Source organism: Carya illinoinensis, chromosome 6 (assembly GCF_018687715.1).
Source record: "Carya illinoinensis cultivar Pawnee chromosome 6, C.illinoinensisPawnee_v1, whole genome shotgun sequence".
NCBI lineage: Eukaryota > Viridiplantae > Streptophyta > Magnoliopsida > Fagales > Juglandaceae > Carya > Carya illinoinensis.
In genome coordinates this window covers 6,165,610-6,183,733 of record NC_056757.1, presented here as the reverse complement: position 1 = coordinate 6,183,733, position 18,124 = coordinate 6,165,610, and the positions used below count along the sequence as shown (strand labels likewise).

Genomic DNA, 18,124 nt, shown 5'->3' with positions numbered 1-18,124 from the left:
GTGGTGAGAAGAAATGTCAAACCTAGTTTCCAAGTATTTAGAGTATGCTTCAAACCCTCCACCCTCCACAAAACCGAAATAGTAACTTGTCTACTATCACCATATAAGCTAGTTATCTCCTACACTCTTCTAAATCATACTTCGTATATTCCTTTAACATTTCCCCCCATTACTCTCATCCGCCATTTTTTAAAATCCAATCTCAAGCCTAGATTGACTTTTTTATTGTAAAGAACATCTAATTGGATTTTTTTTGCATTGGTATGTTAAGTGAACCTTCAATTGGAATGTACCATGTCTCATTTAGTGATATCCATACACTTTACCACAATGGTTACACTTAACTTGAGGGTTATTGGAGTCACCACTCTCTATTTTGGATAAGTGAGACCACATAATTGAAATTGATTTTTTACTTGGTGGGCCCTTACACCCATGGGTGTAAGGGTAGGGGTAGAGTGATAGGGAGTTGGTAGGGTTAGGAGATCTAGTATTAATGCTAGTGATTAGACTTGACTCACTATCTATTGCCGTTGATTGATAAAAACCTAACATGATGACATGATGCAAAAATCAAACAAAAATTAAAATCATATAATCATGAACATCAAGAAGTTTCAATATTGAAACCCCAATCTGTAATTTAATTTAGGATTTTGGACTGAAACCCTAAACTAATTTATAGAAAGCTTAAATTAAATTTGGAGTTTCAAAATTGAAATCCAAAAACATCTAGGGGCTTCAATATTAAAACCCTACCATAATTTAGGGGTTTCGATTGAATATGTAGGTACTCTAGTAAAATCACACAAATTACACAAATCTTCACAGCACACAAATTACAATCCCATCCTTCAAATTCAAATATTAAGACAATTCAAAATAAATCTAAAAAAATGGCTTGGGATACTTATAGAATGTAGGAGAGGACGCTCGGCAACGATGATGGTGAGAGTGCAAGAGTGAGGGTTTGAGAAAGAGGGGTGAGATCAGAGAGAGAGAGAGAGAGAGAGGTTTGGGAGAGTGAGAGTGCATGGGGGTTTGATCTTTTAGTATGATAACAACATTTTACTATCAATATAATTTTTTTTTTTAAAATACACACACGTATATATATATACTTGTGTGTATATGGAGCGGGGCAAGGTAAAGGTGGAAAGGGCCCAGTTCGTACCACCCCCACACTCGCAAGGGTGCCCAGATGCATGCAGTGTACCCCGCCTCCGCATTACATGGATTGGGTTGCTAACCTGTTGAGAAAGGGCTGAGTGAGGTGGTAGGGGGTGGGACCTTGCTGCCCTCTCCTAGTTTTGAGAAAGGAGCAATAAAAAGTTGAATGAAGGCATTATAAAATTAAAAAATTATTTGAATTTAAATTTTTGGTATTTTGTTTTGTTTTGGTTTGTTTTGTTTTTGTTTTGAAGTTTATAATGTTTGCATTGATTTTTGTGTTTAAATAATAATTATGTAAGAATTATATGAAAAATGTTAAAATATGAAATTGAAAAATATTTTATGTTTGACTAGTACTTGAAAATGAAATTACAAGAAATTTTAAGAATTATGAAAATTTGTAGATCCAAACATGCTCTCAATTCTAATAAAAACTTATCTCTTGCATGTTCAAAGAATTATACATGATAATTTAATAAACTCCAACTCCGTTTGAAGGATATAATGCAATCTAACAGTTAAAGAGTCGAATTCTGAAAAACTGTAGAGTTAGAAATTCTAAGTTCGATTTCATACTGAGTTTTAACCATTTTGTTTAAGTCATCTAAATTTTGGTACTAACTCCTATCCTGGCTCAAATTCTCAAAACCAAACGCAGCGACATATACATAATAATACGCACGTGTGTGTATATGTATATGTATATTTGTACGTATGTGTATGTATATATATGTGTTTGCATGTGAAAATTTTCCCTCTTTTGCGTGCGCTTGAACCCTGGCATTTTCTCAACCTCTTCTTCCCAGTTCCCTTGATCTCCTTCAACCTTTGACCTCCGTTCTTAGATCGCCACTTTAACCTTACCAATAACCCCCTACCTCCACCCCTTTGCTAAGTCCTTCACCCAAAAACCCACTTCACAAACCCAGTTTCTGTCCCCGGAAACTCTAAGACAGAGACATCTCTTCTTCCTTTCACTGGTGCTTATCTCTCTTACTTCATCGATACCCACTTCCCCCCAAGGTCGGCTATCTTATGGTTTGAACACTACACAATTTGACTGTATTTTCCTTTTTGGTATTTTGCTTGAATGTTGGGGTTAAGCTCAGTTTTCCTCTGGGTTTTCCTCCAACCCGTAATTTCTGACGTTTTTGGCTAATCTTTTTCTTCTTTTGGTACTTTTGTTACCGGAAAGAATCTCCATGGGGACGAGGAGCCAGCAATTGAGTCGAGAGGAGGAGGAGGAGCCACCAAGTCGTGGTGCCGCCACAATTTCGAGCCAATCCGTGTCGACCAGCCGGAGCATAGGGTCGCCGTCAAGCCGGAGCGAGCAGACGATGGCTACACCTGCCAGTGACAGCACTTTGTTTCGGCTAAACCATCTGGACATCCAAGGCGATGATGCCGGATCGCAGGGCGCTGTTGGGTGAGTTCCGTTGGAAATAATATTCTTTCGAGCGAGTTTCTAGAAATGTGGTGAAAGTTCATATAATGCTGCTGAATTTGATTGTGTTCGGGGGTTTTGTCCCCGAGGGTCTAAGGTTAACTACTTTTTTTAATATAGGTAAAATAAATTTTGTTAATAGAAATGAAACTAGGGGTAGCCCAAGTACACATGACGAATACAAGAGAAAATACCTAGTCAAGAATAAGAAATAGATACAAGAAAATCATGAAAATTGAGCCCGTTTAGCTACTGCCCATGACATTAGTGTATCAAAGAAGAAATAAGTTCATCCAGTGAGCGTTCATTGTCTACAAAGTCCCGATCGTTGCTTTCCTTCCAGATGCACCACAGTACACATATGGGAACCATCTTCCATAATGCAACAATTTGCAGGATGCTGTATAGGCCTTCCCAGCTAGCAAAGAGATGGGTCTAAGGTTTACTTTATTTTATTTTGAAATGTGAAGTTTTTATTTTGGAATTGGGTAATTTTTGGCTGGTTTGGTTACACAAAACCAAGCTATCTCATATAATCATTACAATTTTTTCAAATTTCCACACAAAATATAATAAACAATTTAACATTTTAAAATCTCAAAACAAAAGTAATATTAAAAAATTATATTATACCAATAGTTTATTCAATTTTGAACAAAACATCTCATCTGATTTAAAGTGTGCAACCAAACGAGAATCGTAACTGTGCCAATTAAGATTTCTCTTGTTTAACATTATTATCTCGAGTGTCCACATAACTTATGCCCATAGTTTTAATTATGTTAGTTGTGAACATTCTGTTGAAATGGATAATGTATATGACCTCATTATACTTGATTAAGCTTGTGAAAGTCGAAAATGTGTATCAAACCTTTTCATTTTGTAGTTCTATGGATGATTAGTTGCTCATTGTTTCTTCAAAGTTGTAGTTTTAATTTTTCAATTACGATAAACATGTAGCTTTGCTTTTTTCAGTATATTCTTACTGGGTATCACTTTCTAAGCAGTAGCAAGAAGAAAAAAAGGGGGCAACGTGCAGTTGGAGGTGATAAGAGTGGAAGAGGACTCCGCCAGTTTAGCATGAAAGGTGTTAGTTTTCCCTTTCCATTGCGTTTTTCATTCCTGATAAGTTGTTACAATGTTTGCAAGTTTTGAACTGTAGTTAAGCAAACATTGCATTGCGCATACTTAATCTTGAGAGGTTAAATTGTACACCATGCTTGGGAGTTTGGAAGGGAAAAAGTGGAGATGATAGGATCTGTCCTTAGGTAGAGGAAAGGATAGAGACTTCTTCTCCACTTGTCTGGATGTTTAGAAGGGGAAGGAGATCTAACTAGTTATCTTTTGGTTTTAGACAATGGAAATAAAACAACATACTCTGCTTTTTTCTTTTTCCCATTTTATTCTCTCTTTCACCTGTTTCCTTTTATCTGCTGCTGCTGGTATTTTGGAGGTTGTGGAAAAATAACAGTTGAAACTTGTGCATTTGACCCAAATGTGACCACTTTTGGAAAAGAGCGAAATGGATAAAATTTGCCTAAAGTTTTGCTTGCAAGAAATGTTGAAAGGATGATACGGCTGATACCTTTCCTGCATCCTCTTGTTTACCTCCAAATCTACTAATCCAGCATTTTGTTAAGTCTATCATATGACAGTGTTCTTGTTTGCTTGCTCTCCCCAGGATGGGCTTTGTTTCAAATGAGCTAGTGGCAATCTTTTGTATTTGTTTCCCCCCTATAAAAAAAAATACGTATATATACATATATTTTGTTTCCTCCTTCACTGATGTTGTGTATAATTTTCATTGGTACTACTCAGTGTGTGAGAAAGTGGAAAGCAAGGGGAGAACTACTTACAATGAGGTTAGATGATTTGTTTTTCATCCTTATATTTTTGCTTATCTTTTTTGGTGGAAGTGCTTATCTTATATTTTTTGCACGAGTGCTTATTTCTATTAATAAATTACCTCTGTAATTATCTGATGCCATTTTTATGCTTGCAAGTAATAATAGGGTTGGTTGTGTGTGTTGATGCCCAATTATGAAGATGGAGTTCTTTTGCATTGGAAATCTTGTTATAGTCTGGTGGAAAAATTAGGAAATATTTTTTATGGTTCCACAACCTTGAAGGTGTTATGATTGTTAGGACTGCTGAAGGAGGCTAATCTAAGCATGGAATAACGAATTATTATATATAAAAAAAGAATAATGAATTGTATTTTGCCTATCCAAGTTTTGGTTGTACAATTATGGAAAAAAAAAAATGGTCATACTGTTCTATTTATTTGCCTGGCTTTGGAGGTGGCTTGTGCATTAGTTCTTTTCTGGTGTATTGTGTGATCTATTTTGTAAGTTAGTGTCCATGCCTTCCCATTTTGGTTGTGGAGATAAAGCACCCTTTTATAAGGGGAGTTTAGGTTCTAGTCTTTTGGGATTACTTTGTGTCCCCATAAAGTAACACATGAATTTTTACTTTATATATTTGCAAGATGTGACTTTGGGACAAAGTGGCACGAGTGGATAACACACTGTATCTCTTTTGTGAGATTCTTTGTTGATAAATGGTAAGCCCTTTGATTTTTTAAGGAGTTCTCACGGATTGTGTGAAAAGGACCCTCTATTTCCTTATCTCTTTGGTGCTATGGTGGACCCAGGACTCCTATCAGGTTTCTTAGTAGGGCAAAGGAATTTAGATAAGCTATTCATGTCTAAATTTACACTTTGTGGATGGCATGCTTGTATTTTGTGAGGAGAACCTAGAACATTTTATCCTATGTTGCTTACTCCAATGCTTTGAAGCTATATCAAGGCTGAACGTTATCTTGGCCAAGTCAGAATTAGTCCTGATGGCGCTGTGGAAGACATGGGGCGAGTGTCGTCTTTACTGATGAAGTATCTAGGTCTCCCCTTGGGGTGTCCTATAAGGCTAAATCCATATAAGATGGTATCATTGAGAAAATTAACCAGAGATTGGCGGGTCATAAATGACTATTTGTCTAATGGGGGATGAATTACGTTGATTAAAAGTATGCTTTTGTACTTGCCCACTTAATTTTTGTCTTTATTTCCCATGCTGATAGATGTGGCCAAGTGTAGAAAGAAGCTCCAGAGGGGCTTCTTGTAGAGCAGGGTAGATGAGGTACAAAATTTCACTCGGTATCCCTAGGTGGTTTTGGTATAAGACATTTGGTTGCATTCGATAAGTCACTATTGGGCAAGTGGTTGTGGCCCTATTCAACAGAAAGGGAGGCACCAGGGTATTCTGTGTTGGAAAGTTGGTACAGTATTATGTGGGTTGGGTGGTGTTCCAACGTGGTCAATGGGCGGGCCATACAGAGTCATGGTGAAAAAATATTTGCCAAGGATGGGGTGAATCCTCCAGGTTCACTAGACTTATGGATGTGGTGGTAGGCGAGGCCAAGATCAGATTATGGCATGATATATGGTGTGGAGATTTGGCCCTAAAGGAAGTCTGACCAAAATTGTTCAGAATCTCATGTTGCAGATTAACAATGGCTGATCTTTATCAGGCTGACAGTGGCCATCGACAATGGATTATCACTTTTTATCAGACTTATCTAGGATTAGATTATGCAATCAGTTTCTTACACAAGAACGTATTCACTCAGGCTGTGGAAGGTAATAGCAAGGTAAGAATGGGGTGGCCATTGCGAAAAAATGAAATGAAGCCCGATCTTTTGATCAGATCTTTCACCATACGATTGGAAAGTTCTTTCCACAAAAACTATATGGCGTAATAAGTCTCCCTCGAGAGTAGCCTTCTTCATATGGATTGCAGCACTAGAGTAGATATTAACAATGGACAATTTGAGAAGGGCACTTCGTAGTGATTGATTGGTTTTGTATGTGAGAGGGATGGGGAAGCCATCGATCATTTGTTGCTGGTTTGTGAAGCGGCTAGGGCTTTATATTTTTTTGATCTTCTGCCTATTTGGGATTGATTGGTGTTTCCCAATGGGTGGTGGAGTTATTAGTTGTTTGGGGAGGCTGACTTGGAAGTATTTGAATGTAAGGTGTGGCAGATGGTTTCTTTGTGCTTAATGTGGAGTATATGGAAGAAAAGCAACGTCTATTGTTTTGAAGATAGTGAGAGAACATTATTAGAGTTAAAAACCTTGATGCTCAAATTGCTGTGCAAACAAATAACTGCCCACAGCAATACTTGCTTCTCATCTTTTGTAGATTTTGTGAGTTCTTGTTCTCCTCCCTTCTTAACTAGGTGTCCTCCTTTGTTTACTTTCGGTCTACTTGGGTTGTTCTTGCACCCTATTTGCGTCTCTAATGCTATTTTAATAAAATTCTTGTATCTATACTTTTTAAAAGTAAAGTCACACACGTAATAACCTCCTTTTTTTTTTTTTAAATGTCGCGGAACCTCTCCAAGTTCTTCTTCTCCTTTCCTTGAGAAGTAGCATATTTGACATCCCATTTTCTTCCATGTTTAACTAGTATTCTTGATCCGTTATCCTTCTAAAGAGTTTAAATTAATGTCCAGGTGGCAGATGAACTCGTGACGGAGTTTACTGATCCTGGTAATAGTGTCACATCCCCAGATCAGGTTTGCTATTCTTTACCATGCAGATAAATATGTTTTCTATCTGTGCAAATATATCTGCAATCTCAAGGTGAAAGTAGAACTTAATGATGTAACTCTTCTATTTATTTATTTAGTTTTGCTGTTTGAACTTCTATTTGGCAGCAACAATATGATGAGAAGAACATCCGTCGAAGGGTCTATGACGCTCTGAATGTTCTCATGGCGATGGATATTATATCTAAGGATAAGAAAGAGATACAATGGAGAGGTCTGCCTCGTACGAGCCTAAACGATATTGAAGAATTGAAGGTCTGGCTACAGTTTCTATTTTCATATAGTGTGTTTTGGTGAATTTCTCTGTGATCTAGATCTAATATGAGCTTAAAAAACTCCTTAAATTTAACGGACGCAGACGGAGCGTCTAGGACTCAGGAACAGGATTGAAAAGAAAGCTGCATATTTGCAAGAATTGGAGGAACAAGTATGACTACCAATTTATACTGCTATGTATATCCTTACCTAGGCTTGAATTTGTTCTTTACATATACTTAGCTTAAATTTTATTTTCTTGTTTCCTCTTTAGTGAACCATGTCTAGTTCAGGGAATTGACTGAAAAAAAAAAAAAAAAAAACCGAAAGTGAGAACATGGTACTTGCTACTGATCATATCTGCTTACTGAGTTATTATCTCCGTCCATCAAGTTCACAGGCCTTCAGAATCTGATACAACGAAATGAGCAATTATACAGCTCTGGAAATGCTCCAAGTGGAGGTGTGGCTTTACCTTTTATTCTGGTTGAGGTAGATTTCTTCTTACTATTTACCTTGTATGATAATTTAATATCCATTACTTTTTGAAGTTTTTTCATGAGTATCTTCACCAAATAAATTTATATAAGAAATCCTACTTAAGGTCTAGGTGTGGTTAGGCCAATTAGCTCTTGGCCAAACCAATTTCCATCACACAGACACTTTACTCCATTCTATTAAAGGAGTTAGTTGTGTTATACTTGAACCAATGAATTTCTGAGTTTTATTTGAACCTAATATTTTCATTTGTAAAATATTTAACATAATTTTTTTTATAAGTAAATATATAACAGAATTATAGAAGATATGAATGCCATTAGGCCATTCTTGTTTCTACCGACTTGACTTGATTTAGAATGTTACAAAGCATGTACAGAATATAGAAATGTACATGGGCCAGTTGATGCAGTTCAATTATTTTTAGCCCAGTTGTACGAGTCATCTGATCATGTATAGAGTTAGAAATACATAAATTAAATATGCACTACGCTTTGGTGAATTGATTTAAATCAGATGAAAACTTTGAAATGCATCAATCTGTAGGCTTTGTACTTGCTCTCCAATCTCTGTGTGTGCGCGCATGTGTGACGCGAGTACCTGCTCTCCAATCTCATTTGTTAACGATGCATGTAAGATGATTGTATTATGCTATTCAGCTCTTACATGCGGATAGTTATTATATGTAGCTCTTATAACATCACATCTCGGAAAGTTACAAGTGCTTTCTGTGAAAAAGTAATAACTAGTCATCTTGCTCCAATGACATCTAACACATGAATGAAGTAATGGTACACCTCTTTGACCTCTTCTTGGCGTTACTGTTGGTCCCAAATGATTTAACAACTGGGTCATTGAAGTGATAGACTTATAGTATTATTGGTTTGGGTTTTATGTTTTTAACTGAGTATTCTTTCGGGAGTAGTATGGGCAAATTGAGCATGGGGCTCATATTGGAATTGGATTGCAAAGGAATCTTGGGAATTTATTGGATGGACCATATTGGCAATTTATTATGTATTCAAACAAAGTATGGGTTTTGGCTTAATCGAATCTTGGATATGCTGAGTTCACTGCTAACCTAAAATAAGCCAAACTCTAGATAATGACAACAATGCAGTTCGAACCTATTTTGTAATGAAACTAAGAATATTGGATGAGTGGATGTGGTGAATGGTTAATGATTCAAAAAGATGACAGAAGTGATTATATACTGTATAACTTTGGCTCTATCAATTTTGTTACGCATTGTCCTATGTTTGGAGATGATGTCGATACTAATAATGTAACCGTGATATTCCTCCGCCACAAGTGGGGGCTCATTAATAAAATTATAGGATGCTGTCTTCTTCATAAAAAAAGAAAAAGAAAAAAAAATGATAAATTTGATACGGGGAATCTTTCATTTTATTCTGTATAACTTTGGCACTTTTTTTTTTTTTTTTTTTAATTTTTTTATTCAAGATCTTGTGTGGGGAGATCAATTTGATGCGATCCCATCTTCCTATTTTCTGCCTTTACGGAATCCAAGTTTGCTTAAATTGAATTTTGACCACAGTATTTGACCTTTGCTAGATAGATTTTTGTAAGGGAAAAGAATGATATGAAGATGGCAAGATGGGTGGGTCACGAGTGTAAAGAGTTGGCCCTCCTAGTAACCTTGAGGGGTAGCTCAGTTGGTCAGGCCTTGGGTTTGCTCCCCAATGGTCACTAGTTCGGGTCCCCTTAGGGCCACTGAAGGTTTACCTGATCGTTAACTTCAAGGTCCTGCGGGATTAGTCAAGGTGTGTGCAAACTGGCCCGGACACCCATGGATATATGAAAAATAAAAAAGAGTTGGCCCTCCTAGTCCAAGTGAGGTCTTGTGTCCAAAAATGGCAACCAAAGGTTAATACGTAAGAAATTCTGAGATGATACAGACTGAAGGTGCTGGATGTTGCTTATATTACTGGGACTGTGACAGACATCAATATATCTTGTCTCATGATAGCTCTCTAGTTCATCAATTTTTTTCTTAGGGCCATCCAGCTTTTTGTGCTTTACGTCAATCTAGAGATGAAGCTATCTAGACTTACCTGGGTCTCTCCTTATACCTTCTTATGTAGAGACTTGAACGATTTTTGTTCTGTGAATCTCAATTTAATTCCATGCTAGGAGATATCTGATTGTTGTTACTGCACTTTTTCTCTCTCTTCTTTTACATGGCTCGTGTGCATTTATCACCATAATAAGACGAGCAGTGATGGCAGTTTGGAGTTTTCAGAAAGATTAAATATCAAGGCTATCTTTTTGAAGTACACATGTTTACTTGATTATCTTTGCCATTTTATACATTCCTGGCATTTATGTTGGTCGAAAGTGCCTTATCATTTTAAGATGTAACCTTTTCTTAGGTATTTTAGTTGCTTTATCATGCCTTTAATTTTATTTGTTCCTGATATTTGAGAAATGTAGACCCGCCCTCATGCGACCGTCGAGGTGGAAATATCGGAGGATATGCAATTGGTGCATTTTGACTTCAACAGGTAAATGAGCCCATTGAGTGTGCTATATTTGTTGCAATTTTAGCTCCCATTGATTGATAGGTCTACGCGAATCCTTCTTCCAAAGCACTTGCTTTGTGCCTGGCTCCCCCACAAATTATTGGATTTATTGGTTATTAACTATTTTATCATGTTTGGTTGTCTCTGCAGCACCCCATTTGAGCTCCATGATGACAACTACGTTCTAAAGGCAATGAAATTTTGTGAAAAACCACAGATTGATGATATGGCGCACAATCTCTCTGCAGATGGAGGTGAAGGTTCTAGCATGTCAGGCATGTATCAACCACAGATACCCGTTCCTTCAATGTCAAACACAGCGGTTAGGCCTCCCACTTCACCGCCTCTTCCTGGAATACTAAAAGCACGTGTCAAGCATGAGCATTAATCAGCAGGATTGGCTCAAATATCCCAACATAAGCAATACTCTGCATATCTGTATATTTTGCAATGTAATATGCCGGAAGTGCATGGCCCCTAATGATTATGCTCGTCTCATTAGATTGCCCCCGTTCTGCAAATATCTAAATCTACAAGCAGATCGTGCACTTCTTCAGAGAAACTTTAGGAGGTTTTGTTTCTGGCAAATTCGTTGCTTTACATGATCTACCAATGTAATGTTTGTAATCATATTCTTTTCCTGCTTTTGTAGCCTTTAATGTAGTAGAAATGGGAGTGTTGGAGTGTAGATTTTCCAGCTCCGTAGAAAATTATAGAATCAATTCAGCAATTAGAGTTCCCTGTACTGCTATTGCATTTATGTATACTCTTGTTCGATGATTCTATTGCCACCATATGTCAACAAGGGAAAAGCCGAAAAGAGAAGATATTCTGTAGGAAGCCACCATTTCAGCTGTAGCTCAATATATTGAGACAACATCTTTAAAATACATGTACATTTTATAAGGCCCGATTCTCGGAACTACTCTGTTTTGGAGAAGTTAAAGCCGGCAGTTTGAGGACACCCTACACGTACTCGTCATGCAGCATTGTTAATTCTTGCAACCAAGTGCTTCTGAACATTGGAAGTAGCTGATTCTTGATCACATCTTATTATTACTGGTACCTAAAGCGCACAGTTTTTGCTGAAAATAAGAATAGGTAAAATAAGAATGGTTATGTATAATTTCTAACACAGAATTTATCTGATTATAATGTTACTCATTGATACCATATAGATTCATAGAAGGTAATGCATAGCAAAGAAGATGATTTAGTTGTTGATGGCAACATCATGCCTTGCATGCCCATGTCGAGAAAGTAATAGTATTACAAGAATATATGGTTCTTACACAAGATACGAATTATTATTGGAGATAAGTAGCAGTTCTGGGAAGGATTTCAATCTGGATCATGCCTTTCACAACTGAATTTAGTTCTGACAGTTATGGTCACAAATTGAGTAAACAGATCAAACAAATTGATTTCTTTCTCCACGAGCCATCCTCTTCATATTTATATGTTGTGACCATATATACCAGCATGCCAATAGACAGACAGCACCCTATTTTAAAGTTTCTAACAGTGTACTACCCGCTTTGCTCTGCTTCAATACTTCAGCTTCTCTCAAGCATTCCACTATTAAGCTGGATTTTGCAGATTCTGCAACTATTATGCGCTCGCGTTTCTCTGTGAGTGCCTCAATATCTCTGTCGAGTTGAAGACGAGTTTTGTCGACTAGCTTTCTGACATAAACACCAAAGTGAGCATGTGCGACTCTCTTCAAACGATCAAAGGCAAATTCAACTCTAAATCCTGCAGACAGCAAAAGAGTCTCAAACCACTCCACCAGCAAAGAAGCATATCATCGGTAATATCAACAACATTTATGTTGCTCATGCCATATATGCACTTACATGGTCCGTGAAAGAAAAACATTTTGACTTTTGGACTTGAGGTACCGGACCCAACACTAATATCTCCATGCTTAGAAAACAAGCTCCTCATGATAGAGGCATACTTCGGGGTAACCATATGATCACCAACATATATAAACTCTTCGCAATAATAATCGTCGAGGTCAAGAGTCCCATTGCTTAGAAACAGAAATCCGAGTGGAACTTCTTTATACTCTCTCTTCATACGGTAATCCGAGTGGAAATTCCTCATCAGAGTTTGCGCCATGATGAAGAAATTTCATAAAATGTGAGCAAGACTCGTCAGAAAATTGTAAAATTTTCTCGTCGTCAAAAGGTTTACCAGTAACTATTTCACTTCCTCTGATCTGTAAACCACTAGCCAATAATTCCTTTTTCTCATCTTCACTCAGCGAATCTAAAATATCACTTAAACTTCTTAAAGATGGCAATGGCTGGAGTAGTTGGTCTTCTTTCTTTTGAATCATGTGTTTCGCATCTTTGGGAATCAATACCCTACCTAATTGTCCGAGAGGACTTCTCAGCTCTGTATCTCCATACTCTCCCTCTAAAGTTGATAATATCAACAAATCATCAATATTAATTTAAGAGTACAAACCAACTACAAAAATAATGCTCATTTGCTGGTCTAATCATCTATTAAGTAATTGAACCCTACCATTCCCAAATGAACTGATCAATGTTTCATATGCGTACGGAAACCAACCTTAAATTGCCATTCCCAAACTCCTCTAAAAGAAAGATAAACTCAACTAAAGAAATGCCACATTTAATCACTGACTGAATTCATCGCTCACTTTCAATTAATTTTATGAAGCTTTAAACAAATAATAAGATATCAGTAACACTGCCATTTTCGAAAACATTTTAATCACATTATTAACCTTGAAACTTGAGTATGATTTAATATTAGTTTCTACAAGCAAATTTTTTCCAAAATCAACTTCTACACATGATGTGCACAAAAAAAGAAAAAAAAAAAAGAAAAAAAGAAAAAAAAAAAAGAAAAAAAGAAAAAAGAAAAAATCTATACACAATATCATGACTTCCGACTCATTTTAGTCCTAGTCGAAACAGAGTAAAGCAATGGAAATCGGATCAAAGTCTTACCTCAGGTATGACACATTTTAACTCAGCCACATATTGACATTCTTGGCACTGGTAAGTGGGCAATCGTGGATCTCTTATGTTCTCACAAACATCACAGTAGAATTCATCGTCTGTCTCATCTTCATGCTCACCAAGAGAAATCGTGAGAGTGAGAGAATCTATGTGACATTCATCTTTAATTCTATATGGTAATGGACCGCATTCAAGATGAACATAAAACTGACAAGAGAGACAACTGAACACATATGAATTGCTTTCGCAGGTGGAACTGCAAGCTTTGCACTTAAGACTATCGACATTGGCCAACAATAGTCGACGGTGATTGTGCTCTTCAAAAAAATTGAGTTGTAGACGGTGATTGTGACCCTCGTATTCTATGGCAGCCTTTACATGGCAATTCCAGTGCAAAGTTGCAGTCGCACTTGGCGCACCGATAGATGTAAGTGAAGTCTTCAATATCCTCGCGACAGGAATTGCATAGTAAATATTTTAACGATATTAAATGATGATCAAGAAAGGTGAGAGGGTGTTGAGGGTGGCGGATATCGTAGATCTCTTGCTGTGTTTCATCAAGGCATGATTCGTGAAAGTAAACATCCTCACAGCCAGTTCTGACACAACCATAGGTAGTACCATTGCAGGGTTTCTTACATAAGTAGCAATCAATTTGGTTACTTTCCTCGATCTTGGAGATTGACAATGGATGTCCATGGAGGAAATGACCAATCTGTTCTTGATTACCTGCATATTCGGTAGAGGCCAAAAAGTGCAATCAACATCCATCACAAAATTGCACCGTTTGCAGCCATAGAAGGCGGTCCCTTGAGGCAAGAGTCGTCCACAAGCTGTGCAATCTCTGCGAGAAAACATCGGCCTATCATCTTTTATCCACGAATAAAGGGTGAGAAGACAGGGATGATAGAAATGTTGTATCTCCTTCGGCCAGCTCCGTTCAAAACACGAACGATGGATAAAAAAAAGACAATCCAGACAACCGTAGGTTGGATCCGAGCGGTTTTTTCCACATACGCAACAGAAAATAGGATCGGCAGGCAGGTTGTCGAGAAGCACCAATGGATGCTGGTGGCCAAAATGAGTCCTAAATTGCTCCTCCGTCTCTTCTATTGGAGGCTTTAGAAAATTAGCACATTCAGCATCAAGGCCACAAGCAGCACAGGCAATCTTTGAACCATTCCGTAGGATGAGAGTGATAGAAAAAATGACAAACCACATATATATCTTCTATATATAAAAAGTGTGTATGAAACGGAAAATCTTGTTTTAACGGTTTTTCTTATTTTTCCGTTAAAGTTAACACCGTTTGTTTTAACGGTTTGGCACATAAAATGAAGACATAAATGTTGAGAGAGATAGCATTCAATGTTGTTATATGATTTATTAATTTCAATAATTATAATACTTAATAGTTTATATAATAATAAGTAATTAAAAATTAGTTATTATATTTTTCTCTTTCTCCTTAACATATACACGTGTATTAGGTGCATAAGACGTGAATCCCTAAGTATAATATACGTATATTATACGTTTCATTAACTCAGATTATTGAGTATTCCAAATTTTAAAATCTCATATAATATATAATACAAGTGTGTTTAATCAAAATGTTTTTTTTTCCATGGTAGTAGGACGTAGCTTCCGCTAAGTCATATTTCATACGTGAGCTTGCTATGATAGGCACGTGACAAAGGCCGTGATCCTTGAACTAATCAAGAAATAGTAAATTCGGCCAACAATTTCAAAATATATTTTATAATTTATATATATGCTATATATAGAAAATATTATACCACAAATTTTATAAAAAGATTATGTTTTAACTTTATGTTGTCCCTGATCGACTCAACCAACAGCAAAATAAGAATTTTAATATTGTCTCTATTAATTGTCTACAGGATGACATAAATTGATGAATTATAATACAAACATCAAACGACACATATTTTGAACTACCGTTTGTGTTAGACTTTTATTAAATTTTTCGTATACATCTTTACTAAAATTATAGATGTTATAAACATGTATTGGATTATATGATATTTTGAACTAATTTTTTTATTTTCTCCAATATGCCTTAAATTATTAAGTGACATCAATAATTTTTATAAAATATATATTATTTTTTACAAATAATCATTTTATAAAATTAGACAAACGTGCTTTGCACGTTACTCCCACCTAGTATATATATATATATATATACACGTTGGTGTGTTGTGCGATTTTTCTTTTGGAAAACGCTAAGGCCACCGCTGGCCATTTTGTTTTTAATTTTTAATTTTTTTCTTTTTTTTTTAATGATTAAGAAAAAATTGTTTAATATTATTATAAAATTTTTATATATTTTTAAAATATTTAAAAATATTAAAAAATAATTTGAAAAAAAAAATTTTGCCTAACGAAGACTTCTAGTGGGAGCCACCAACGGTGCCTCTAACACCGTCCTTTTTCTTTTTTAAATCATTGCTTGTGAGAAATTTCTTAATTATTTGCCAATTAATCACTCCCTGATCTCCCTCTCGACCTTAATTATTAATTTGAAGCATAGTGTTAAATCATGAGAAATTTATTAGCAACTAAAGTGAACGCTACCATCAAGACTAGCAAGTAACATTTACGTATTATGATTAACTATTTTAATAACACAACCTACCTCTCTCCCTTTTCTCTCCAAAGCCTCGCCCCCAGAAAAACCTTGCTTAGAAGGGGGTGGAGTTTTGGCTCCTCCCTCCCTCCTCCATCTGGTTAGAGCATAAAATGTGTAGCCTTTTATTTTTCATTTTTTTGTTTGTTTTTCCATCCAAAGTATGGCGCAATGCCGATCTGATGTTTTCTGAAGCCCAGAGACCACCACGCCCCTAAGATCCATGTGCCACCACACTAGAAAGCTTCTATTGCCGCCACACACGAAGTTTCTAGGGTCAGCGACCTCGGTTTCTTTAGACTCAACTATCTACCACACTCCTAGCATGGCGCGTGTTCTTCATGCACCACCATAGTCTCTTTGTATCATGTATTTTGCTTTCCTTCAAGATGAAAAGTTTTCACGTACACTGGAGGCGTCCTGGGCTGCATGGCTGGTTTCGAAGTCTACTGGATTAGATCTAAGTTGTAATTCATCATTTTCATATTTATCCTTATGTTTATTGTTATTTCCCTTGGTTTAGGTAATAATAAAAAAGAAATAGTCTCTTGAACTTTTTGTTCGTATAGTAAAAGTCATCTCTTCCTATAGAGGGTGGCGTATAAAATCTCTGCTTGAGGCAGAGTTTGTATCTCAAACATTTTTTTTGTAGAGAGTTATAAAAGTTAAAGACCATACTAGTTACAAATGAATTTGTGTACTAGTGGAGCCCCAAATCGAGGGCTGCAAACAAACCAAGTCGAGCCGAGCCAAGTTCGAACAGGGGGTATCGAGCTCTATTAGCCTATATATGTGCTCGAACTCGCATCGAGCTCAACAAAAATTAAAAACTTCTGATCGAGCTCGGCTCGCCTAATATATATTAAGATCAAACTCGACTTGAACTCATACAAATTAAATAAACGAATTGATTCGAGCTTGAGCTCCGTTAAAACAGAGACAAGAGAAGAGTTTTGGAATTCTATTCATTTTCACCATATGTTTTATAGAGTGTAAGGTCAGTATATATAGACCATGAGTACAACTACAAGGAAAGAATAACAGAATACAAGGTCATGGGGATATTCTTGAAGCTTCTGCTGAGATGTAGTTTTCTAGGTCACTGTCCAGCTTACTAGCTTAGTCATTTGCTTGAGCGGTACACTTGTGTTGATATGCCCCCTCAAGTCCACAAGGGGAATCACGCACATTGAGACTCGTTCTTAGTGTAGTGAATCTGTCTGCACTAGAGGTTTGGTAAAGATGTTAGCCAATTGATCATTGCTATTGCAGAAAGAAACTTGAAGTGTTTTTGCAGCAACCCTATCCTTTACAAAATGAAAGTCAATATCCATTTGTTTAGTGCGTGAGTAGTACACTGGATTTGCAGTGAAGTACATTGCCCCTAGGTTATCAAACCATAACACAAGAGGATGAGATAGTGAAAATTCAAGTTCCTTGGTGAGAGTTTGCAACTAGATTAATTTTGCAATAGTGTTTGCTAAAGACTTGTATTTGGCCTCAGTGCTTGACCTACACTGTGTGCTATTTACGAGAACTCTATGATATTAGATGATGACCAAGAAAGATGCAAAAACCCCAGTGGATCGTCGATCATCTGGGCAGCCAGTCCAGTCGGCATCCAAGTAAGCATGAAGAGAAATGTTGGAGTTGTATGGGAAGAAAAGGTCGTGATTAATGGACTGTTTAAGGTATTTGAGGATACGATTAACTGCTGTCCAGTGGTTGAGGTTGGGTTCATGCATGAATTGACACACTTTTTTTTACTGAAAATGATATGTCTAGTCTGGTTAGGGAAACGTACTGTAGGCTTCCAATGACACTCCAAAATAGAGTGACATTATCAAAGGCTAGAGAATCAAATTTAGATAATTTTGTGGAAGTAGACATTGGAGAGGAAATGGGATTGGTGGCCAACATGTTGGTTTTGGTTAAAATGTTAGTGTTA

The 18,124-nt window shown here is 36.7% G+C and overlaps 1 protein-coding gene and 1 long non-coding RNA gene across 6 annotated transcripts; one reads left to right on the top strand and one right to left on the bottom strand.

Moving 5' to 3' along the window:
- The first annotated feature begins 1,918 nt into the window (after positions 1–1,918).
- LOC122313515 (transcription factor-like protein DPB) lies at positions 1,919–11,304 on the top strand. Of its 4 annotated transcripts, none has more exons than XM_043128599.1 (10): positions 1,919–2,196; positions 2,369–2,599; positions 3,628–3,704; positions 4,436–4,479; positions 7,133–7,195; positions 7,337–7,483; positions 7,587–7,655; positions 7,877–7,975; positions 10,436–10,506; positions 10,675–11,304. In XM_043128599.1, the coding sequence occupies exons 2-10, from the start codon at positions 2,376–2,378 to the stop codon at positions 10,910–10,912; spliced, it is 1,032 nt and encodes a 343-aa protein (XP_042984533.1). In that variant the 5' UTR covers positions 1,919–2,196; positions 2,369–2,375; the 3' UTR covers positions 10,913–11,304. The 4 variants fall into 4 exon arrangements, with proteins under 4 accessions (XP_042984533.1, XP_042984531.1, XP_042984532.1 ...); XM_043128597.1 differs by having other exon boundaries at positions 3,625–3,704; XM_043128598.1 differs by having other exon boundaries at positions 1,919–2,211; positions 3,625–3,704.
- Positions 11,305–11,353: 49 nt separating this feature from the next.
- On the bottom strand, positions 11,354–14,726 carry LOC122313516. 2 transcript variants are annotated; one of them, XR_006243423.1, is made up of 4 exons: positions 13,512–14,726; positions 12,381–12,948; positions 11,817–12,279; positions 11,354–11,609 (listed from the first exon to the last, which is right to left on the bottom strand). It is a non-coding gene; the product is annotated as an uncharacterized LOC122313516 (long non-coding RNA). The 2 variants fall into 2 exon arrangements; XR_006243422.1 differs by lacking the exon at positions 11,354–11,609 and having other exon boundaries at positions 11,710–12,279.
- Positions 14,727–18,124: the final 3,398 nt, after the last annotated feature.

What these genes read in the sequence shown, in the direction of transcription:
- LOC122313515 (XM_043128597.1), top strand. Translation starts at nt 2,376, where the DNA reads ATGGGGACGAGGAGCCAGCAATTGAGTCGAGAGGAGGAGGAGGAGCCA. An exon ending in CCGCCAGTTTAGCATGAAAG is followed by an intron (nt 3,705 to 4,435) that starts GTGTTAGTTTTC and finishes GGTACTACTCAG; the next exon opens with TGTGTGAGAAAGTGGAAAGC. An exon ending in TGCAAGAATTGGAGGAACAA is followed by an intron (nt 7,656 to 7,876) that starts GTATGACTACCA and finishes CCGTCCATCAAG; the next exon opens with TTCACAGGCCTTCAGAATCT.